This window comes from Brachypodium distachyon, chromosome 2 (genome assembly GCF_000005505.3).
Source record: "Brachypodium distachyon strain Bd21 chromosome 2, Brachypodium_distachyon_v3.0, whole genome shotgun sequence".
Classification (NCBI taxonomy): Eukaryota; Viridiplantae; Streptophyta; class Magnoliopsida; order Poales; family Poaceae; genus Brachypodium; species Brachypodium distachyon.
The window spans coordinates 10217788-10242718 of NC_016132.3; the positions used below are offsets into that span (position 1 = coordinate 10217788).

General features: G+C 44.7%; 4 protein-coding genes across 5 annotated transcripts; 1 reads left to right on the top strand and 3 right to left on the bottom strand.

Annotated features, from left to right (window-relative positions):
- Window positions 1-121: 121 nt before the first annotated feature.
- LOC100837376 (lipoamide acyltransferase component of branched-chain alpha-keto acid dehydrogenase complex, mitochondrial) lies at window positions 122-4389 on the bottom strand. The gene is made up of 8 exons (XM_003567557.4): window positions 3919-4389; window positions 3671-3829; window positions 2550-2675; window positions 2000-2379; window positions 1661-1908; window positions 1117-1205; window positions 554-781; window positions 122-464 (listed from the first exon to the last, which is right to left on the bottom strand). Exons 1-8 carry the CDS (start codon window positions 4138-4140, stop codon window positions 351-353), a joined length of 1566 nt encoding a protein of 521 aa, XP_003567605.1. The 5' UTR covers window positions 4141-4389; the 3' UTR covers window positions 122-350.
- A 1259-nt stretch (window positions 4390-5648) lies between these two features.
- LOC100837868 (malignant T-cell-amplified sequence 1 homolog) lies at window positions 5649-11509 on the bottom strand. The gene is made up of 8 exons (XM_003567559.4): window positions 11364-11509; window positions 7892-7973; window positions 7719-7786; window positions 7374-7471; window positions 6985-7121; window positions 6661-6728; window positions 6275-6338; window positions 5649-6009 (listed from the first exon to the last, which is right to left on the bottom strand). Exons 1-8 carry the CDS (start codon window positions 11372-11374, stop codon window positions 5992-5994), a joined length of 546 nt encoding a protein of 181 aa, XP_003567607.1. The 5' UTR covers window positions 11375-11509; the 3' UTR covers window positions 5649-5991.
- Window positions 11510-11601: 92 nt separating this feature from the next.
- Window positions 11602-14209, top strand: LOC104583069. Its single transcript, XM_010234772.1, has 3 exons — window positions 11602-11614; window positions 13366-13769; window positions 13901-14209. Exons 1-3 carry the CDS (start codon window positions 11602-11604, stop codon window positions 14207-14209), a joined length of 726 nt encoding a protein of 241 aa, XP_010233074.1.
- A 2613-nt stretch (window positions 14210-16822) lies between these two features.
- On the bottom strand, window positions 16823-18930 carry LOC112270967. Of its 2 annotated transcripts, XM_024459760.1 has the most exons (3): window positions 18888-18930; window positions 18025-18703; window positions 16823-17912 (listed from the first exon to the last, which is right to left on the bottom strand). In XM_024459760.1, the coding sequence occupies exons 2-3, from the start codon at window positions 18692-18694 to the stop codon at window positions 17599-17601; spliced, it is 984 nt and encodes a 327-aa protein (XP_024315528.1). In that variant the 5' UTR covers window positions 18695-18703; window positions 18888-18930; the 3' UTR covers window positions 16823-17598. The 2 variants fall into 2 exon arrangements, with proteins under 2 accessions (XP_024315528.1, XP_024315527.1); XM_024459759.1 differs by having other exon boundaries at window positions 18025-18923.
- Window positions 18931-24931: the final 6001 nt, after the last annotated feature.

A 24931-nucleotide genomic window follows, 5' to 3' on the forward strand; every position in this document is an offset into this window, starting at 1 on the left:
CAAAATGAATTTCATAATTCTATGCCTAAATGATGGGTGCCAAAGATCAAAGCTTCGGCACTGACCGTAGTATCCATTACCACAGGTTTGGCATTCATGTGATGCACAAGGCTTTTGACACTTGCAGAAAATCAACTCCGCCTTTATTTCGTAGGTGTGTAGACATATTCACAGGGTGCGATCACACAGATGCAGAAGAGAAGCAGAGTCACCCATTATTGGTTAATATATATTTGGGTTTGAGTGACTCCCTCTATCTAGCAATTTGTTTATTATACGCACAGAGTGCCTGCAACTCCGCAACTTCACAAATTGACAGAACACACTTTTGCACCAGGTATCTTACTTGATCATCGCATGTGCAGCAAGAGCAGCTCTGGCTTCTCCACGAGGCTTTTCCATTCATTGCAAAACCTTGCCACCGTGGCACCATCAACAACTCGGTGATCAGCTCCAACAGTAACCTGCATGGCATAGCATGGGAGATCACAGTAAGTCCAAGTGCAAGTGGTGCAAGCCCGGTGCTAGGCAAAGTGTGTGCAAATGATCATACATTGATTATGGAGGAAGCGTAAACGTTTTCGCCTTCGTCAAAGCGAGGGAGCTTCTGAATGCGGCCCAGAGCAATGATCGCAACTTCAGGAAGGTTGAGGACTGGGGAGCCGAACTTGCCGCCAATGGCACCGATGTTGCTTAGTGTTATGGTTCCACCAGCAATATCTTCGGTGCTTAGTTTGTTGTGCAATGCGATCTCATGTAATCTTGACAATTCTTTTGTGATCTGATGTAATCATGGAACAAATTTAGGAACACAAGAACAAAATCAACTATGTCCAAATGAAGATGTGATTGGATGAACTTCAAGTTATATGGTGTCAAATGAGTAAAGCAGATGTGGTGCACCCGTACTTGTATGCACCATAACATTTCTGGTCAAATGAGTCACTTATAAGTTCATAGTCAATCATCTGAAGGAAAAATAGTTTTCGTAGTTCGCATAACATCAAATCTTTCAAGGTTGGTCTAGGGTGTTATCTCAACAACATGAACATTAATTAGTACTTTGAGCAAACGAATTCATCATGAAGTTAGTAAGAAAAGAAAGTTGCTGCTGACCTCCAATATTGAAAGTGACTGAACTTTCTTGATGTATGGCACCACTAATCCATGTGCTGTAGCCATAGCTACCCCAATGTTGTGGGATCCTAGACAAATAAATAACCAGTGTCATGAAATCTTCAGTACAAAAGCCGCCTTGCATAGACATAGTGAGGCAACGTTGTCTTTATATGTCTTCAGTACAAAAGCCGCCTTGCATAGATATAGTGAGACAGCGTTGTCTTTATATGATGCACTATGTACGTAAATGCAAAATTCTTAATTAAAAATTACATTCCCTATCTTCTTGCATACATACAAAATGAAAACTGGGGTGTAAGACAGCAACTCGTGAAACAGTAAACTCAAATGAGTGACCATTTCCCACTCAACTTAGAAATAGTTATTTCTCAACTGATATTTGTCAATGGTGATCTTCATATCCCTTTGTGCCAACATGGATCTTAATAATCAGATCAGATGGTTCTTAGCGTGAACTTAGAAATAGTAATTTCTCAGTTGCATAAGATACAGCAAAACCACAAAGTCAATGGTTGCATACCTTTAAAAACAACTTCATTTGTTTCCTCAATGAAAGAGCTGTTCAACAAAGGGTATTTACTCAGTGCCATAGAAAGAGACTTTATGAGGAATGGAAGGAAGGTATGCTTGATATTATGATCTTTATTCTCCTTTTGGAATGATGCCTTAAGTTTTATAAGAGCATCACAGTTTATTTCCTCCAGATAATGAAAATGTGGTACTTTTGCAGCCAGGCTCATTGATTTCACCATTGATCTCTGATATCCTCTGTAGAAAGACATGTTTTCATTATAGACTGGAGTGGTCATGTATGTTACCAACCCATATCAAAGAAGGCTCTCACGAAATATTGTAATACCTGAGAGGAACTCTCTTATCTTCATAACACTGAGCATCAAGTAATGATTTTCCTCCCTCCAGTAACTCAACTTGACCAACATTTTCTTTCAATGCTGATGGTTTCTCCTGGCAAAGACTCTTGTTGGCAGCGTAATTCAACACATCTTCTTTCAAAACTCTCCCATCTTTTCCTGTACCCTGAATATCATTTATGTTGAGCCCATACTGCTTAACTAGATGCCTGACAGCTGGTGTAGAGAGGGTTCCATGAGGAGCATTGCCTTCACCTACAGGACTTGCACTATCCATTCCAAGTGACACATCAGGGGATGAAGCCATACTATCATGAGATACAACTTGACTGTCACCCACAATCATCTTCAATAAAGTTTCTCCAACCTAAGGAGCGCAGATTGGAATCAGACAATTAAGAAGAATGAGGTAAATAAATCTATTGAGACTGAAAGAATTACAAGAGATCATAACACAGTCTTGCACAATATTCTAGGAGGTGTATGAAAATAAACCAGGGAAAATTATAACAGTTATGACAAGTATCCCAAAGCTACCTTCACTATGTCACCAGGGGCGAAGTGAACTTGATGTACGGTTCCCTTGAAACGGCTTGTTATTTCAATAGTTGCTTTGTCGCTCTGTACTTCACAGAGCTGCTGAAATTCATCTACTTGATCACCCTGCCAAATGAGCAAGTAAAAAAAACTCCAGTTAGAGATGAAAGAAAGAAAAACAAATACAAAAGAGGCAAGATTGATTTTGAATTGAGTAGCACATTCCTCAGATCATAGGCAGCAATATCTCAGTAGTTATTCCTGAATTTGTAATCACGTTGGCTTTTATTGGGCTTTGTAACTTTAGTTACCAAGGTTAGCAACATAGATCAGAATGAGACTTCAGTGAGCCTCCCAATGAGAAAGAGATAGTTTCAAATAATGATTCATGTGTCATAGCCTCATAGGGCAGAACACTCAGCATGCTAATAGTAAATCAGCTGGGACGGAATCAAGATTCCATGCAGGGCCAGAAGACCACTTCTTACAATGACACAGGCTTGTGATTCGTGAATCCGGCTCAAAACATTGACTGGCTGTCTTATTATGTTGGTATTCACTCAGGAAGTAATCAAGTAACTTCTGTACTAGAAACCAACATTCATATTGCAAAATATATAGTACTAGATTACTGATGACTGAATGTCTTGTTACAGTTTCAAGTCATAGTCTTATGTACCATGTAAAAAACATCAGTGAGGAACCAGATTATGCAAGTTCTACTGCTGGTAACTCAAGCAATGAGCGTTACAAGAACCAATGCCTAACATGTACAAGGTATAGCATCATAATTTTCCCCATCCGGCCTGTCTCACCGACAGGTGACACCATAACCCACATGTCAGCGACATATGGCGGAGCAAGTGCAAAGTACAGTGTGGCATGTGATCAAAATCTGCCAGCATTGCACAGATCGAAGTATTGGACCCGATGGTTAAACGTCGACCCCAATCCATTCGAACGCATCAAATATTTCACGAGGAATGCAGGATCAGGAACAAACAACTGCACCACAACATGATCAAACAAACTAGTTCACCAATAACCAAGTCGTATGCCGCCCCGATTCCCTCATAGCACAATTCTATGTTGAAGGAAGCGGCTTGAGAGTTGAGACTCACCTCGCTGACGAACCAGCGGAGCAGCTCGCACTCGGCGATCCCTTCCCCCGTTTGCGCCAAAGGAACATCGACCAGCTCAGCCGCCTCCCCCGCCGGCACCGGCGCCGCGGAGGCATCGCTCGCGAACCACCTGCTCCTCCCGCCAACTGCACGCCGCCACTGCACGGCTCCAGTGCCAAGTCGGGAAGATCAAGACCACACGCGCAAATGAGTTGAGGAAACGGTGAGGAAGGGCCCCGCAGACTTACGTCATCGTCGAGGAGCCGCACGTACGAGGACGAGGAGGAAGAGGCGGCGGCGGCGGCGGCGGCGAAGCGGAGTGGGGAGAGGGGAAGGAGGAGACGGCGGAGCGGCGGCGAGGGCGTGGCGGGTGCCACCGGCGGATGCGGCGGCGGGGGCGGCGTTGTGGGACGCGGGAGCACGGGGAAGGGGCGGCGGCTGGAGCGGGAGGCGAGCCGGCTCCAGGCCATGTTTGGGTGGGGAAGCTGCCAGCTGCTTCCTTGTCTCGTCTGTGGAGGAAAGCTCTACTAGCTAGCCAGCTGCTTCCTTGTCTCGTCTGCTAGTGCTACGGCTGCATCGGGGTTTGGAGTGTACATAGCAGTGGTGGCGGACCGGTGGTGGCTGGAAGCGGAGGAGGAAGAGGAGTGCGGGGCACTGGCACTGCAAAAATGCGAAGAGGCTATCATCATCATCGAGGAGTTCCCAACGCCTCCGCGCTTCGTGAAAAACATGTCTTCTTTCTTTATAAATTCTTTTTCCAAGACAGGCGAACAGATAGGAGTGCGCTGAGGTGGCAGCAAGATCCATGTTTTCTTTTTCAAAAGATGTCGTAGGAAAAAATGCTATGGTAAGAATGAGGTAAAATCAGAGTGAGTTTTTAAGTTGTGAAGTACTAGTACCAGAGGAGTGAGGTTGGAGCGAAACCGAAATAAACTAATCCGTATTAATAAAATCTGAAATGTTCAAATTTTGCTAAAATTTCATTATTTCATTAAACTCCCGTTGAACTACTATTTCACAGCCATTAAAGTTGGCCCGCATACTTGTTCACTTTTTCAGTGATCAGCACAGTAGAAACCTTGCGAATTGTGAAGTCAAGTATCTTTGCTATGTTTAGTTGGACCATTTAGTGGTAGATTTTCTTACTACTTCAAATTTTGAACTTAAATAATACATTGTTCAAACATACTCCCTCCGATTCTAAATTGTTGTCGAAATACTTCCTGTATCTAGACGCTTTTTAAGAATAGACACTTTCATATTTGGGCAAATTTGAGTCAAGAATTTAGAATGAGGAGTATCATTTTGTTCAGTTAGACTCGTACGACACTATCTCTGATCATGTGGTCACTCAAACGGTTAACTGGATGAAGCTCAAGACAAGTTGGCACATCCACTTGAGGGAAATCTGCTGTTGTGCTTGGCGAAGTATCCGGTGAAAACTCTCGTTCGGTGCAAACTTCATAAAAAACATGTTTAGAAGTATCAAAAAAATTCTAAAAAAATAACATATGTTGCTACTGTGATGTTCTACAAACCTGCAAAATTTCAAGCTCAAAATCAAAAGCATTTGGGAGAAATTAAAAAGAGAAATTTACAATAAATAGTGTCGAACATTGAAAAACCACTGTTCATGCAGAATTTGTCTTTTTCGCTGCTACCAAACGAAATTGAGTTTGGACTTGAAATTTTACACATATATAAAACATCACTTTTCTAACATATGAGATTTTTTTGAGATTTTTTTGAACTTTTTTCGATGAAATTTTCACAGTTTGCACCGTAGAGGTGGTTTTCACCGGATACTTCGCCGTTGTGCTTTCACATATTGTTAAATCTTTAGGTTACCCACTTAAGCGAAATTTGCTGTTGTGTTACATCGTTCTACGTTTGTAGGTTTAACAAATGTCAAGTTTGTAGGTCTAACAAATGTCTACAAGAAGACATGTCAATGTTTGACGCCAGCGAACTGGCAGAGTTGCCACAATCCCATAGATAACATTGTAGATAAACATCAATAAAGCCCATTTCTGTTTTTACAGCCTCACAAAAACAGAAGCAGAGTTTTCTTCTTAACTGTCATGGGTAAAAGTGCAAGTGATCAGTGACACAGTGCCAGTGTTGTACAAGGATCTCAGCAGCAGCATAGTACCAACTAGAGCGCTCAGCACAATATTCTATAACTCATGTTTCGCCTAAACCCAGACTTCTCTCCTGTGAATGCAGCTGTTGGCTAATTATCTGTTTAAACGACACATGACGCGCCTAGTTACATTTCCATACAACTGTGCCACATATTCTGCTTCCCTGGTGGATTCCACCTATTCGAGATGTTCCATCTGTCAAAAGACATATTGTTAGTATATCAAAGGTGAGGTTAGAAAAATAAACTATATATACCCAAAGGTATGTACCCAAAAAATGGAACTTTCAAAAATTATATCCAAATTTCCTTTGAATTCGTGCATTTGAAAATATGGTGACTGAGCACCATGGGGCATCTACCATTTTGACCTATATCTTCTATTATGATAACTTAATGAAACAGTTTAATTATTCCTATTTAAAAAGGAAATGAGAGGGAGACAGGGAAAAGTAGAGTACCTTCCACAGTCCATCATTCAGATAGTGCATGTTGTCAACTCCAATTCCTTTGTTGATGGTGCTTCTACAAAAGTTAAGGATTTCAGGAGCAGCATTACAAGAGTCAAATGTATACCCTACTTGTCAGTGACACATAACAGTAGGATTGAATATGACTGAAATCTCAGAGAACTATTGAAGAGCAAGCAAAGAGTGCAAGGTTCACACTTAACAAGTACTCCCTCCGTTCCATAATTCTTGTCGAAATATTACATGTATCTAGACACCTTTTAGGAATAGATACATCCATTTTTTTGACAAATTTGAGACAAGAATTATGGAACAGAGGGAGTAACTTGCAGACTGAGAAGCATCATTAGTAACTAATCCATCAAAACAGAACTTACATGTCTTTCGCTGACATCTTTGTAAATCCAATTGCCAGTGCATGTTGTTTGCCTTCAGCCATTATAGCCTGACAATTAAAATTTTGAACAGATAAAAAATTGAGTCTGGTGGTTAGCATGCTCAGGGGAGGGAAGCTTGTTCATCAATTTAATGTATATATGATGCATATAATAAGCTACTAGTAAAAACACTATCATATTTAGCTATTACAGGGTACACTAATCTGCATGTTGTTAACTACAACTTCCTAATCATGTAGATGAGAGTCATTCTTACAGTATCTATAGATGGATCAATTAGCAAGTCAGAAGCAATTCTTTTACCACTGGTGTTTCCTCCTCGACTTCCTTGTCCAAGACCCCGCCAGGTGATGTCAGTCCAGGGCACATTATGTTTGCACCAGAGAGAACAAACTTGATAGCACCTCTATCCACTTGGAATTTCTTCATGATATCAGGATCTGATCATTGGCAAGCATAAGTGAGCATGAAATAGGGAGATATTTTGCATTATCACATAACTTGAATAATTTCCATTCCGGGTGATATGCTTGAACAGGTAAAATTTAAGAATGATGGCGCACAAGTCTTTAACAGCTGAACATGTCCAAACATATTTGGGGAAAAAACAATACCACACATAATGTTGGAGAACATAGGGGACAAACAGATGCAGCGATGACATGCCAGGAAAATTGAGAGAAGAAAATTACACTGATGAAGAAGGCGCAGGGTTGGCATGTAAGGTCCATCACGGATGTTGAAAAACAGTGGGACATTATTCACCACCACAAGATTCAGATGATTTTGGCTAAGGAAACAAACAAACAGTGATTAGAGCACTTTAAAATGCCGCAATCTTGCAAATAAAAGCAAATAATTCTTTGCTTATTAATGTAATTTTACCAACAATTACATGCACCTTTACGTATTCTCAAGTACAAAGAATTAGGAAAAAAAGGAAATAGCCAAATTGTAACTTTCAGTACGTAAAAGAAAAGAATACACATAAAGACAGACTATCAAGCAAGTTGAACCAGAAAGATGGAACTACTGACCATTTAACAACAATCATAGGCGACTTCTTTGGAAGCATGTCATCAAGCAAAGGTTCAAGGGCAGGATACTGCAGTAAACTTAATTTCAGTATAGCTAAATAGAAGAGAGCAGAATTTGGAACTAAAATGAAAGAGAAATGTAGCGCTATGTAGATTCTTTGACGTAACACAACCTCATCAGCAATACTTTGTCGAATCCTTCGCTGTACAGAAGCCTTAACTTGATTTTGTCCAGATATATCTTCAGAAGAGAATCTAGGGATAAAAAAGAGCAAGGTATTGTTATTGTGAAGGTACAAGATTTTGTACAGAATACGATGAGCCAATGACCATTGGAGCCATGAATCATCTGCACATAATGTGTATAATCAAAAGGTATTCAATAGTTTTAAGGAAAACCATGGTACTAGGTTACTGAAGAAAAATTCCTTGTACAATATCGACATAACCCATATAGATGACACATAATAATGCAATTATAAGTGAAAGACCTCAATTAAGCAGCCATTAACGTCATATGCTTACACAATATAGAAATAAATTTGTAAAAGTCAACCATCGAGATGGTACGGTGGAGACAAAGCTTAAATTTGCTAAAGAAGCACATGTAGGTTGCCTACTATGATCATAGAAGGCCTGATAGTTCCAGCAATGATTTCAGTCAACCTAAAGAGGAAAAACAATCACATGTCCTTATTCTAGGCCCAACTCAAATGTCAACAGGACCACACTATAACATCATTTCAAACTGATTCAAATATACACATTGTCAGAAATATTGGCATACAAAGATAACACCAAACAAGTAAAAAATAAACAGCTCTGCAGCTACATTGATGGAAAATTTGATTGGCATTAAAAATGGCAATGTACTGCAAGTACTTCCTCCATCCCATAATACGAGGCACGCACGTATTTCTAAATCATCAATTTGATTAATTAAATATGTATATTTCTTAACAAAATGTACTCCCTCCATCCAACAAAAGATGTCTTAACTTTGACTAAATTTGAATGTATCTATACACTAAGTCATGTCTAGATACATCCAATTTTTGACAAACTTGAGACATCTTTTGTTGGACGGAGGGAGTACATCATTAGATTCGTTATCGAAAAAACTTTCTAATGATATTTTTTTTACTATTTAATTATATTTAGTTAGCTATATTGATGATCTAGGAATGCGTGTGTGCCTCATATTATTGGAGGAGGGAGTAGAAACTATGGCATCATTTGGCATTGAGATGCGTAACAATCTCATTTGGAATTGAGATAGGTAACAATCTTTTATGGTTGAACTGCCTTTACACGTTTTATTTATTTATTTTTAGATAATTTTACATATTTAGTTGGTTGCCTACCTGTGCGTTCTCTTAATCAAATAAAAAACATATCTGTTATTTGCTTCCAACAAATATGAGATGGAAATGGCATGGATAATAGAATTTATTAACTTTCATTTGTGAAACAGGAATATACTCTTCACCGCATCTTTCCCACAGTAGCTTAGTGCAGCACAGTGACAAGGTGAGCTAATAGAACCATATATACGAAAACCACTTGCAAATGTGGACACTCCAGTCATGCCACTCTAAATAAGATGGTAAGCTTATGCCGCAGAAGCATACATAATTCAATTATTCTTGTTAAATGGTTCAAGAGAAGTGACTGTACATCTCCTCCACATAAGCATAGTGCACCACAGCAAAACAATGACAAAGTGATCCTAAAAGTACATATACTAATTACTAAAACAACTCACAAACCAGACACTCCAGTAGTCCAGTAACATCACTTTTAAATAAGAAAGTTAGTTTATGCCAAGGGAGCATAAATAATTCAATTATTCTTGTTAAGTGGTTTGATTAAGAGAAGTGACTAAACATCTTTTCCACAGAAGGTTAGCAGAGCACAGAACAATAATGACAAAGTGAGCGTAAAAGAAGTACATATACGAAAACCCCTACCAAACCTGACAGTCCGGTCATGCCACTCTGAAATAAGACAGTAAGTTATGACGCAGAAGCATAAGTAATTAAATTATACTCCCTCCGATCCATAATAAGTGTCTCAGATTTAGTACAAAGTTGTACTAGCACTAAATCTGAGACACTCATTATAGATCGGGAGTACATCTTTTCCACAGAAGCTTAGTGCAGCACAGCCCAACAATGGCAAAGCGAGCCTAAAAGTACATATACGAAAACTACTCATAACCTGGACACTCCAGTCATGCCACTCTAAAATAAGATAGTCAGTTTATGCCGCCGGAGAATATATAATTCAGTCATTCTTGTCAAATGGTTCGACTAAGAGAAGTGACTATATTGCTTAAAAATACCACTCCAACAAACAAATCCTACTCAATGAGGCAGTGCGACCATAAGAGATGCCCAGCAACCAAAGCATGAAATATTTCCTAGTCATGCATGTGAGTACCATGAGTAATGGCACGATGCGCTCCAGTGGCATGTGTCACAAGCTAGTGCAGTGTGCAGTAGGGCGGCACTTGACCAGGTGATGCATCAAGGTGATTAGCATGAGAATGAGCAGTGGTAACTATTGCCCAAAACATAAATTTGGATCATACCCTTCTGAAATACTCCCTCCGTCCAACAAAGGATGTCTCAACTTTGACCAAATTTGAATGCATCTATACACTAAGTCATGTCTAGATACATCCAAATTTTGACAAACTTGAGACATCTTTTGTTGGACGGAGGGAGTATAGAATTTACTGGTAAGTGGTAACTATTGCCCAAGGTGCCTAGCATGAGAATGAGCAGTGGTTCTCTGACTTAAATCTGCATATTAAAAAAAATTGACTACTTCATGCTTGAGGCAGCAATGGTGCCTCCGAATATAATGTTTAATCAGCAACTCCTCTTTAGTTAGTCCTACAATAGACACCATTTCATTGGGGTCAAGTGCATCAAGCTCCTTCACTTTTCCAGTCGTGGACATAACTTGTTGCTGAAACTTTGTAGCTTGAATAAAGCCAGTTCAACATAGATATAACTCAAGCACAAACTTTTTTGTAGCTTGTATAAACTCATTGTCCCAATAGCCAATAGTCATGAGCTACAATGGTACCAGTCTTGTACTCAATATCCTAGGAAGGTAAGTTCAACCACAAACTGCATCTATGGCACCACTATGAACGTCAATCTCATCATCGCATCTACGCATAAACAGCTGTACCACCCCTAAGCTGAATCTCTGACGAACGGTTGGTGCCTAGTAAACTGTACAGCACAGGTACCACAGAACAACTAATGCCACATTGAAAAGCATCATCACCTTCCAACACATGACTCGTTCGTGGTTCATCAAGAAGCTTCATCCACCGAAAGTACGCTAAACAGCCAAAGGCGCTAGCATCGTCTACACGTATCCCCTTAAAAAGGAGCGAGGAAAACAGAGATCATCGCTCCGTGCTGTACCCACTGCCAGTTTCAAGAACGCAAATCGTACGCATCGACTCAGCAGCAAAAAGGAACACACAGATTGGTCTCGTTACGCATAGCAATCCGACGATTTGTCGTGGTTGGACGAAGTTAGAGTGCCAAATTATGACAGATCTAGTTATCAGACAAGATATTGGCGTGGGGGAATTGGGGAGACGGAGATTTGAGCACTCACTTCTTGAACATGGTGTGGAGATTTCTTCAGCCTTTCGCCCTTTCCTCGTTCGGCGTTGGGAGGGCAGCAGACGAGGTAACCTAACTTAACCCCTGTGCAATTGGGCCATGAGTTATCGTGGATCAGGTAGCACTGTCCAAGATTAACTCGCAGACAAAATGGGCTGGCATGTAACGTAATAGGCCAAAGTTGGCCCATAAAACGATACGACCGGCACTAACCGACCAGATTGGGTGAGATGGCGGCGGAAGGTTGGGGTGACCTGAGCGTCGTGGTTTATCACATCAATGCTTTGGATTATAATTTTTAAAAACTACAAAGTACCTTCTATAATAAAAAATTACAACAAAATCTTTTGAAAACATGTTCTCCGTGATATCCTTTTGCAACATGAAATTCTGTTAATGCTTCAATATAGAGACTGCAATAAGACTGCACAACAGCATCGTTACTGCTATCACTGCACGAACTTGAATACTTTTAAAAGTTTCAAAAGTCACTTGAGTCGCTCATCCAAAAAGATGAGAAGTCATGAGCGTTGAATGTACTTGGGCCGGAATGACCCTCTAAATGTGTAGGTCGTCGAACCGCAAGATCTTTATCAGAACGCCAGAAAAGTATTCCAAAATTATAAAAGATAAAACCAACAAAAGCACCATGACACACTAACAAAAACTCAACAGATATGTATAAATTGATCTGCGAGTACACAAACCCAAGATCCACAGGATCGGGTATACTAAACCCACGGGGATTAAAAAATCTCTGGCTCCACAGCAACGCCCGTTAAGACACTACCACAGCAGAGGAAGATTCAAAATACATTTATTCGCGACGGCATCGCAACCTCCGTCATTGTGTTGCCGATCGGAACCGAACACTTTTGAATACTCTTAGAAAGAATCGAGGTTTCCCCCACCTCGCAGTGCCAAGACGGCGGCCGGAGCCGAGGGGAACGCTAAATCTTAAGGTGACGGCTAGGTCAGAGCACCTGAGCGTCGTGGTTGTGGGTGAAGAGAACGAGAACTACTTGTGGAGTCGTGGTTGTGGGGCTGTGGGATCGTCCGCTCGTGGCCTCTCTCTGGCAGCAGAGTGGGCTGGGCTAGGGAATTATGTTAGCTAGGTTTTTACTTGGGCCAAGAATTAGGCTGGGCCGAATTTCACTGGGTTGTTATTATGAACCGGGTATACGGGTATTCAGGGCCGAGTCTGGCACCGAAAATTTCTCATTTACAGACCCGCGTGTCTGATTCTTTACCTGAACCGCATGCTAATCGGGTCTAGACCCGTCGGATATTGGGTACCCATTGTCATCCATACTCGTGACTTCTGTTCTGTATCGCCCACCGCGATCACCGCGAGGTCGTGTTCAACCTCCGGTCGAGATTTTTGCAAGGAACCTTCGCCCAAATAGGTTATGGTTTTTACTCTATGAAAAAAAAGCAGGCTAGGGTTCCAACATAGGGTTGGAGGTACCATACCTGGGGAAGGGAGACGACATGTGTGTAGAGGGTGGTCGTCAGCGATGAGACGACAATGCACAAGCGAGGCTACGAAAGGTGGCCTATTGTTTAGGATGGATGGGGGCAACGTGGCACACATCAACGATGCGGTCATGTTAAATTGAAGAATCGCACATGTAATCCGCTTTGCCTGTCAAATTGAAGAATCACACACACAACTTATCAGGATGATAGTGCTCGGCTACTCGCAAAAAAAAACTTACAAGTGGGATGGTGACATTTACTTCTTCGGTGCATTGGCAGAGACGAGGCGGAGAAGATTCTACAAGAGACGCACCATGGAGTTTGTGACGGCCATCAAGGTGGAGCCAAGATGTATCACAACATAAGGCTTGCTGGGTACTACTGGCCCGGCGTGATGGCAGACTGTCTTCGGGTAGCCAAGTCATGTCATGGATGCCAAATCCATGGTGATTTCAAGCACCTACCGCCCGTACCTCTACACCCGACTGTTCCCTCTTGGCCCTTCGATGCCTGAGGAATCGACGTCATTGGCCCTATCGACCCTTCATCTTCACAAGGACATCGCTTAATCCTTGCGGCAACGGACTACTTCTCCAAGTGGGTGGAGGCGGTTCCACTACGGGAGGTGAAGAGCGACAACGTCATCAACTTTCTTGAGCAACACATCATATATCGCTTCGGAATACCCCACCGCATCACCTCTGACAATGCCAAGGCCTTCAAGTCCAACAAGATGCACAAGTTCATGGCGAAGTACAAGATCAAGTGGAATTACTCCACCGGCTACTATCCACAAGCCAACGGCGCGATCAAAGCCTTCAACAAGACGCTGGGCAAGATACTCAAGAAGACGGTGACAAGACATAGAAGGGAGTGGCATGACGGTCTCTTCGAGTCTCTATGGGCGTACCGTGTTACGGTATGACCACCCCATACTCTCTCGTCTACGGGACTGAAGCAGTTTTACCCCTGGAGGTCCGGGTACCCTCTTTAAGGGTGGCCATTCAAGAAGAACTCACCCAAGACGCACATGTACAATTGCGATTCCAGGAGCTTGACGCCCTTGAAGAGGAGCGATTGCATGCTCTACAAGACTTGGAACTTTATCGCCAGAATATGGTGAAGGCTTATGATAAGCTCGTCAAGCCACGAGTCTTCAGGAAGGGCGAGCTAGTTCTCGTACTCCGACGGCCCATCGTCGTCACACACAAGACGAAGGGAAAATTCGAGCCGAAGTGGGAAGGTCCATACGTCATTGAGCAAGTCTATGACGGAGGCGCGTATCAGCTGGTTGATCCTCAAAGAGCCCGGCCTATGCCACCGATCAACGGAAGGTTCTTAAAGAAGTATTTTGCTTGAAACCTTTATTTTCGGGTTTTTTTTCTTCTTTCTCTCTCGCTTGTGAATTGTTTTTTTTTGGTTGCCTATAAAATCCACGATGCATTCTCTATTGCATGAGTTGGATTTTCCCGGTTTTCCTTTTGCAAAAAAATAAAACAACGGACTGCAAAGTCCAACAAAAAAAAACGGCTTTCCCTGTCTCGCTCCAAGCTGTTGATTGAAGATATTGCTACCTAAGGACTTGTCGGAGGGTGACACAATGTGCCAGCATGTTGCAAGTGGAGCGGCTCCTACACCCAAAATGCACGACACGTAACAAGTGTATGCTTCCAGAGGCAGCGGGGATGAATACTTGGGCACTTCTGCGCAGCAAGACTCCACGCCCCTCATGTTCCCGGCGTGCTTTGAGGTCTCAGAGGCATCACGCCCCAGGTAAAACCTTAGGAAGAAGATCTGGTGCATAGTCACTCGGCAACCTTGGGGCGTGCCACCAAAAGCTCCAGATAGAGTGCCTGAGGGTATCTAGTCCACAGAGGTGGGTGGCTGTCTTCCAAGTTCTGAAGGTGGGTCCCCGAGCAAGAGCAGAAGAAGAAGTTCCAAGAAATGCAAGTAATCCTCCAAAGAATAAAGCAAAAAAAAATCCCAAGAAATTCAAGAAAATCCTCGCAAGAGCAAAAATCCTTGGCCCGTGAAGTCGGCCTGTTCAAGCAATCCTCAAGAAAAAGATATCTCTCTAAAAGAGACAAGTCCAACAATCCCGAGCAGTATGGGAACCGCTGGAAAGAAGGCGGGAGGTAGCCACTTACCACCCCTCGATCAAGGCATGGATTTTGTATCAGCCGTTGTCCCAGAGCCATGTACCCTCATCTCACCTCGCCCATGTCGACGGGGTCTTGAGGCACTGCGCAGGGGGCATGATTGAGTTGTGGGGTTTCTTGGTGTTATGATGGGCTAGAGTCTGATTCTCTGCTGTCCCTTGGAAGCATCTTTGAAGCACGGCATCTCCATACACGTACACTGAAGGAAATACAGTTGTTGAGTTGCAATCGTTATGGTTCTTCAACGGTTCCCGATGACTAAGTCCTTTGGTAGCTTTTCTGATATCACGCCTATAGCTGGTGTGCAAAGGGAAAGCCAACATTTTAAAAACTCAAAACCAAAATTTTGTTTTTTGTTTTTCCCAAGTTTTGTTGCCTTTCGTTGCTTGGTCTTTCTAGCTCCATGCAGCTACAGAGGACGATTATCCTGGTGTGGCCCAATCTACACCAACAACATGCATCATGCAAGCTGGCAAAGCTGCACCTGTGTGTCCATGACGCGGCCGTGCAGCCGTCTCGTCGACCGGTTCACTTCACCAACATACACCGGATCTGGACGCCGGGAGCTCCGGAGCAGCACGCTCGTACGTCCATGACGACCCGATGGCATGTCGGCGTCTCCTCTCCAACAACAAAAACGCTGGGGGCAGCACCGTTCCCTCGGTCATACACATCATGCTGATGGCTACCGGGCACGCTATCTCCTACAACAATGAAGATGGCGGCAAGAACACCGCATCATCCTCAGTGAAGTGACGTGCTGATGTCTTCCCGGCGCCTTCTACAACAACACTTCAAATTTTGGGAGCAGTGCGGCGCGCCAGTGCGCCAAGCTGTGAAACCCTTTGATCAAGTCGGCTGGCACCGCACTATCTAAGGCGGTCGCGACTCGATCGATAAAATTTTCTCCAAGACATCGCATGGCGTTTCGCGGTGGATTGAAGGAGTAGGATTGTCTTGTTGGCTGGCATCGTTTTTACCCTGCGATCGCAACAAGCTTTCCTGAACAATGCAGAGGGATATGCCTGCACTAGTTAGCGTGCGACAAGTCAGCATAGCCATGCGACTTTCACGTCCAGGATACGCTCGTTCGTCTCTGGAGCGAGTTTGGCGCGATGGCAAGTCGTCTTCAAGCTGGATGATTCACTACCTTCGATGGTCAAGCATCGGCGTGCATCCTCGGGCGTCGAGGACGTCAAGAGGTGGACACGCACGGAGGCCCGCTACTGATGAAAACGGCATCACGATCACGGCCATGCATGCGCAGGCGTCGTCCAGGCCGTGTCTCCTCAGCGAACGCTTCTTCGTAACATGCCACGAAGATCTTGGTCACGTACGTCTACATGCAGCCTTCTTTTCAAGGCTCAAATTATCGATCAGAAGAAGGGCTGGCTTGGATGGGCATGTACGTGCGCTGCCATGCACAAGCATGTCTCGCTCGTTGTTTGCCGCAGAGGACAGCGCCACCTCAAGATGATGCAGTCGCCTGTCGCCTGGGCGACGCTAGTCGGTTTCTGCCAAACCTCCAGGGGCGCGTGTAAGCTGCGTATGGTGTCTGCCGCGGTCGTCTCCAAGCTGTACCTGTTGCTGTTGCGCATGCTCCATTTTTTTTTTCTTTTGGAGTGGGAATAAGCGATGGCAACCTTACATCGTGGAACATGTACATACGTGTTTCTGGAGAACAGATCAAGCATATTAAAAAAAACAGAAAAAAAGAGAGGACATATTAAAAAAAAAAAAGAGGACAGATGGACGTGTATACAAGCACTGCCATACAATCAACCACATGCATGCAGGTGTTGAAGAAGCCATTATCATTTAATAAATGGTGGGGTTCGAAGTACAAACGGAAGCAAGATTATACTGAAACTAAACTGAACTAAATCACGTCAGACTTAAAAGAAGACGAATCTAATTCAAGCTAGAGCGGTGCTCCTCGCTAAGGGAGCCTAATGATGGATGACGGCATGAAGTAACCAGCGATCTCACTAAGGAAGCTTGTAAGACAGGATCATGGCGACCTCTGGAAGGGGTTCACCCGTGGCACGAGAGTCGGAGTTTCCATCTTCGTCGCAGCGGGTGAGATAGGCGGCCGTCTCATCACGGCGCCGGGCTAACGCCTCAACTTCCACTGAAGAGTTGCTAACAGCATGGTCGTGGCCTTGAAGCTGAAGGGTGTAAATTTCTCCCATGCGAGCAATAGTAGCTTCACGCTTCCGCGCTTCTGCCGCCATCTTCTCGTGTGCCTCCGCGATCTCTTGATGTTTCTGTCGGAGGCTTGCTATGTCAGCAACACGCGCCTCAAGGCGCTGATGGTCGGCCGTAAGGCGACTGAGGATGGCCGCGACCTCATTTTGGGCGGTCTCAAGCTTTTCCAGCATGGACCGTGCCTGCTCCCTTGTAGGAGTTGTCTCATGCGGAGTGCTCGAACTGCTTGCACCCTGTACTGTAGACGAGACATCAAGGCTCTTAGGTGGGTGATGAGGGTGCCAAGATCACTGGGGATATTCCCTTTGTAGGCATCATTCCAAGAATTAAAAACACACTCTATCAGCTCAATAGTGTGCTGCTTGTCTAGAGGCTCCGCCTTTAGGGCCTCCTGAATGTCTCCGAGATCCGATGGAAGGAATTTCTGGGCTCGGCGCTCGAGGGCGTTCTTAGGGCCTCCTGAATGTCTCCGAGATCCGATGGAAGGAATTTCTGGGCTCGGCGCTCGAGGGCGTTCTTGCCTTCAGGAAGGATGAGGCTCGGTGGTGTCCCGCTGAAAGAAGGGGAAGCTTTGCTGGAGAACGGACTAGCGCCAGACCACAACCACTGGAACCTCTCAAAGAAAACCTTCAGGTCTTTAACTTCGGGCGTTTGATGGGTTGCTACTGCATCAATTGCTGTGACTGAAGTTGTATCTAAAAAAAAAAGAAAGAAAAAAGAGAAAGTTAATAAGGTACTCGTGCATGCCAATGTAAAAGAAGCGTGCATGTATGCATATGAAAGGAGGGACGAAGTGCATGTACTCACCATCAGAGTCTGGTTTCGGCTTCTTGTTGATCGTGAGTGCGACGTCGGCATCAGGCATTGCGGCGGGACGTTTCTTGTCGGCAGAAGATTCTAGAGTTGCGCATGTATCAGCTGGAGTTCTTGTGGCGACCAGCGTTGGAGCTGCAGGTGGGACCACAGCGCCACCTCCTGTGGCCTTTTCCTCTGCTATCATATCCGACAGAAGCCTCTCCACGCCATTGCTTATTTGGACGTGAGGCAACACGGTCTCAAGAGGGTCCTGTACAAGAAAAAAAAATTGATTAGGTACGCGACTTGTGAGGATTAATATATGCATATACATGAAAGGGCTTTGAACTTGCCTCCGGGTTGTCCAAAGGAGCGTCCGAGTCGACGGGATGACGATTTCGTCAGACTGATTCGCGCCACGGTGAGGGCGCGTGCTGCGTGCTGCTTTGGGCGTTGATTCGGGGATCGTCAGTGGCGACGGCGGTGGCGACAACCTTCGCCAGGCCGACAAATTTGCATGCTTGCCTTCGTTCCTGCTTGGAGGCGGAGGAGGTGAATCTCTGGCCTTGCCCTTGCCCTTGTCCGGAGAGGATCCACGTGCGTCAATATGGCGTCCTCTGTTGGTGTCACGACCGAAGTAATCTGACTTCCGTGATGGAGAAGACTTGTTGTACTTTCCCATCTCCGCTACCTGTGGACACACACACAAAAAAAGAGCAGGCCGAGGCCTCCTCCAAGTGAAGTATTCGGATGGTCTTGTGCGATACCGGCAGTCGGCCGAGCCGCCGCGCTGGTGCTTCGGATCTTCTCAAACGGGAGTATGGAACACCAATCTTGCAAAAGATAAATAAGGCTAGTTGCATGCTACTACGTACCTGGGTTGGTTAATGGAGGATGGCTATCTGCTAGGAGTCGCCGTGAAGTGAAGCAGGTACGTGCTAGCTGCCACGGGGGGATTATATAGTCCAGCTAGCAGGTACAACGGCCGAGAGAATCCAGCAGTTAAAAGTGGTTGCGGATGTCAAGAGATCGAGATGGTTGCAAGTATTCAAACTGCCGCCGGAATAAAATCTTTCTCACCAAGATAAGTCCAATCGTTTCACGCTTAATCTTACTTGGTGAGGGGGCATTTTGTTCGATGGATTTTTGTTCATTGAAAATTGGTGAGTTTGAAGTATAAGCCATATGAACGTACGTACGTATATGGTACTGGTTGAGAAGTAGCATGCATGCATGCTCTCATTTTTGATGCGTACTTGCATGGAGGTATCAGCTAGCTAAGGATCAATTGATTAGTGTGTTCTTGCACGTATTGATTGATCTGTATCGTAGTATTAATCACCTCAAGCAAACTCAAGAAAAAAAGCCAGAGCTGCATGTGCATGCTGTACGTACAAACACGTACGCGTAGCCAGCTATGGAGAAGTTTATGTACGATCGTATACGGCTGGAGGACTTGTACATACCTGCCGTATTTGTACACGTACATGCAGTGATATGTGTCGTGTTGTTGCTCATCTATCTCAACGGCCGGCCAGCTAGCGCCAATCCAACAAAGAAGAGATATCCATGCACCAGCCGACAGAAGAGATAAGCCCATCCTGAGGATTATTCAGGTCGCCGGTAGAAGAGATATCAATGGTGAGGATCCTGGCTGACCCCCTCTCTCTCGTCCTCTCTCCCTCTCTCTCTCTCTCGTCCTCTCTCTCTCTCCCCAACATCTCTTCCCTGCACGACTGGAGTTGCGGCGGAGGCGACGGTCGCATGGCCGGAGTTACCGGCAAGCAGCCCAAAGGTTTCCCCATTGCTGTGCACTGAAGATTGGCGTCACTGCCCTTCGTCGAGCTCGTCAGCGGGTGGCCCGCGGCATTTCGGCGTCATGGAGGATGGAGCTCGCCATCAGCTGCAGCCTGTCACCGTCAACAACAACACGACGTCGGCATCACGGAGGATGGAGCTCGCCAACAGCTGCTGCCCGTCGCCATCAACAACAACAGGACGTCGACACCATGGTGGATGGAGCTAGACGCTCGGTGGAGACATCACCATGTCACCTGTGGCATCGGGGCCAGGCTTCGCCAACATGCAAACCGCCAACGCTACCGCACGTGGACATGGGAGCTAGCTAAGCCCACACCCATACGTCATCAAGCTGGGCGGAGGAAGGGTTCATCGGCAGGCACGTCATCAAGGGCCGTGGCAGATGGAGCTCGTCATCATGCTCAGCGGACTTGCCGGGCGTGCAGTCCCTAAGGCGTCGCGTGAAGACGACGAGGTGCTACACCCATTACTTTGCGGTTCGACCAAGACGAGAAGGCGCATCGACACCTATGATGACCGCCGTGTCAACTCGGCGTCCAACTGAAGGTGCCATCGCCGGCTGCGCGAACCACGCCGACAAGTGCGCGTGCTGGTTTTAAATCGGTGCCAGTCTCCACCAATCACATACTCTCATGGGACACCCGTCACCTACCCGATGAAGCTGCTGATCGTCAAGAAGTCCAAGCGAAGAGGGCCCCTGCTAATTGTAACATCCCAATTTTTCAAAACTCTTCATATGCACTGCATATCATGAGCATCATGTCACCCTTGCATTTGATCACTTTCAAAACCCTAAAATTTGCCTAGAAAACTTTTCTGCAAAAATGCTTTTATTTGATTTTGGGCTTTGATCTTGCTCTTGAGTATTTGCATTTTAACCCACGAGGGTATTGTGATAAAAAGAGATTTAGTGCATATATAAAGCTATCCCATAAGTTGGCTTTTGAAATTATTTTGAAACATAATTTGCTTCGATAGCCTAAGGGCCCTAAAAACCATTTTATAGGCAAATGTATTTTTAAATATTTTATTTTGAGAAAATTCTTGTTCCAAAAGTTAGATCATACGAAAATATGATTTTACAAATTTTGTTGCATTTTATTTGGAGTGATTTGGAGCTTCGAGTCAATTTTGAGGTTCAAAAACAAAAAATAGATAAAAGAAAAGGAAAAACCAAAGAAAACCGGTCAAACCGGACCGAACCGGAACGAACCGGACCGGCCTAGCCCGAACAGCCCAGCTTCTCTCACTGACTGGTGGGCCCCACGTCTTCTTCAACCTCCGTCCGATTTTCCCGGCCACGCACAGTCCGAGTCGCCCACGACTCCCCCTCCGATTTCTCCGCGCACGGGCCGTTTCCTCCAAATCCCTGCGCGTCACCCCAAAGCCCTCGCTTTTCTCCTTCACTTCCCCCAAACCGCTCGCCCGATTTCGCACCGGTTAGAAAGTAATTGCTCGCCGGAGTTCATTGCTGCCTCTTCGCGTTTTGCCGTCGTTCCGGTGAACTTCCGCCCGCGCCGACCCCATCTCCTTCCTCCTCTCATCCTTGCGCATGCAGTGACGCGAGCCGGCCGGGATTTGGAGCTCCGCGCCGCCGTCCGCCGTCTTGCCCGGCGCAGGCCGCCGCCCGCCGGCCGCGCGCTCCGCGTCCGCGCCCGCGCTCGAGAGCCCGCTTGCCGCCGCCTCCGGCCTGCCGTGCCGCCCCGACCGCGCGACCACCCGCGCGCCGCCTCCGCGCCGCTGCCCCACCCGCCGCTCGCCCGCGCCCTTGCACCGCCGCGCCGCCTGCCGCGCCGCCGCCGGCCGGAAACCTAGAAACCAGCCAGTCCCGCCATGCCACGAGGCGAGGATTTTGTTTTATTTTTTTCGGCCGAATTAGATAAGGCATTTTTGCAGAAATGCTCCTACAACTTCAAAGCCTCATATCTTTCAAACCGTTTGTCCAAAAATTGTGATCCGCACCTTTCTGGAATCGTCTCAGCGTGTACAATATTTTGGCACTGTTTAATTTCAGTTTTGAACAGCTTAGACAGAAGCTATTTATAGAATGGTTGAATATGGTTTAAATTTCAAATGAATTGATTCAAAATAGTTTTGAGCATGTTATCTTGCTGTAAAATTATTTAAACTTGTCCTCTATCAATTAGGACCAGAAAAGAAATTATTTTGTGAATAATCATGGCATACAAGTTTAAATATTGCTCTATGTTGTAAAAGCCACACAATCTTTTGATTTAAACCCTATCCATGTATCATGCATATTAATTACCACTTTGATGTTGTATAATCTGTCCAAATCATTTGAAAAAAATTTCAAAAACAGAAACGAAACGTTGTACTTTAGAAGTAACCTTTGCGTGCATCATCATGGCATATGCATCATGGCATGGCTTTTGTATTGAATGTTGTGTTTATTGTGTGTGTTCCTTTTATTTTAGATTGTGTGGAGTGTAATCCTTGTTGTTGCGAAGAGTGCGAGAACTACCACAATCTTGGACAAGGCAAGTTCACTTTGATCATTCTCCTAAATATTTTTACTATGCACTAGATGTTTTATTAGATGCATCAGGAATATTACTCGTACTTTTATGCTAGCTATAAATCCCAGGTAGTCTAGTTTACCCTCGCCGTTACCTTGCTACCAAAATTGCCATCGATTATAGTTGAATGCTAGGCTATGATAGTATCGTGGGGGAAATAACTACGTTATGATATTGTTATGCCTTTGGCGATATGAAATGTTTTGTTAGATGTAAGGCAAAACAATTAATTCAATGAACCGTCCTGGGTGGGCTGCTTTGAAGATTTTGAGGATTAGCGGTGTCAGGTCCATTTCTATGGGTCCCTCTGAGTCGAGTTCCTGTGGATTCAGGAATGGATCGTCCATGGACGTCTCTCCCGTGGGTTCGGGGAGCGCCTACGTTGCAAATGTGGAATGCCACCTGGGGTAACCAAGACTGGACTAGTTTCCTATTTAGAAGTTTCCAGTACAACCACAATGCTATATGGGCTCTGGCGAGACAAGAGTAAGTTGTATGAACCTAGACCCGAGGAATTGTACTGAGGTAACCGTGCAGGGGGAGCGTGATTCTCTCGTGGTTTAGGGAATTACCTCTGAAAATCTCGTAATCGATGCCGTTGCTACTCTACCCTGAGGACAGCAAGGGATTAACATGTCGGTTTCTTGTGGGGAATGTGTACAAACTCTCGAAAGCGTCAAAACTAAGTACTTAGCCGTGTCCCTGGCAACGGACAATTTGAGCAACTAGATGTGGAGCTGTAAGGAAACTCTCACTCATTCCAACTTCTTAAATAAAATGAATGGTTGAACAGGGTAGGAGCACTTGATGAATCCATTTCAATGTGCTCTAGGATAATAGGAGCATGGGTGTGTCTACCCCGTGTCCAATAGCGATAAAATTCTATTTGATTAAAAGATAGGATTCAATAACTAAGCTTTTATGCAAATAGCTTTGAACCCTACTTTGCCACATTATGCATATACTTGATAGGCTCTGGTATAACTCCTAGTGAATCTTGCCAATACATTCAATGTATTGACCCTAGTGGCTGCATCGTTTAATGATGCAGGAAACTCCGACGACGAGTAAGATGTCCGTTCTGCTTGTTTGGGTTACGGCCCTACATTCCAACACGCTCTCACCGTGGTGTTGATGTGCCCTTGTATCTTTCGTTTTCTACTGCTAAACAGTTGTTTTATTTCTAGCTAACCCGTGAGGTTATGCGAGTTGTAAGTACCTATTAAATTCTGGATGACTCGTTGTAATATTGAGACATTTGTTCTATGATATTACATCTTGAAACTGTGTGCTAGTGAGTCGATCCAGGGACTAGCACTAAAGCACAGAGATCGAACCCTTGTACGGGAGCGGTCGTTTCACTACTACAATTTACAACTCACCTACGCCGTTCAAGACCGACGATGAATGACTGCGGGCGGGCATGGCCGGAGCAAAAGCCACGCTACCTGCGGCGCGTGTACCGACGAAGACACGGACTCTGCCGCCGCCACACACACATCACCTCTTCTTCATGCACGGGAACTTGAAGCGAAGACCGAAGATGACAACCACGTGGCTTAATCGGAGGTATCTCGCAGCGCAACCCGTGGGAGTAATTAACCAGGAGCCTTCCGAGGCCCCGGGGACCACGAGACCGGGGACCAGGAGACCGCAATCGCCATAGTCAGGCTGGCCGCGCTAGTAGGCCACGGAGCGCAACACGTTCGGGAATTGTATTTGTTTATCCTTGAGATTAATAAAATACTTTTCCTACACTTTTATTTGTGTATCTCGATACACTGGCACGCCCGCATACATATACACATGCTATGTCTCTCCCTTTTGTTACCCTGGTGCGTAGAGATACACTCCACCCCTCCTCCGGAGTGTTTTCTTGTGTCGAACATTGATATACGCCGTTTTGGCGAATTCGAAAAATGCCGTTCCAATTCGGACCCATCATAGTGACATTTTTTGAAGAATCTATAGATTTGCAATGGCATTTTTGAAAGATTAGAATTGTAGTGGTATTTTTCAAATTCACCAAAAATGCAATGACATATATCAAATTAACCATAAAACAAATGATTTAATACCCGCGCCCCTCAAACTCCAATTCTCTCTTTCTCTTTCTCTCTCTCTCAAATTAACCAAACAAGTTGTGAGGTTACAAGGCCAGCATGGATCAATTGACATGTTTGGTCTTATGCAATTTCTTCACCCAAGGCACGGCGCAATCACAAGATGCAAAAGGCGATGCTGGAGGTGAAGACTTCTAAGTACCTTAATTAACTTCATCTTCTAAAAACTATTTTGTTTGCTTAAAATTATTTTTTTCTTATGAAATAATTTCCTCTCCATCTTGTTTTGTTGGACCCAGTTGGTTAGGGCCTAGAAGTACTATGGTGGAAGCTACAGCGATCCTGGGTGTGATCTCCGAATTGATTGAAAAACATGATCGTCACGAACATTGGTGATATCCAAAAAATGTTGTAAGATTATATTTTTGCAAAGTTACTCGAAAGCTTTACATCCATGCAACTATAAACTAATTAACCACAATTACGGTGGAAAGG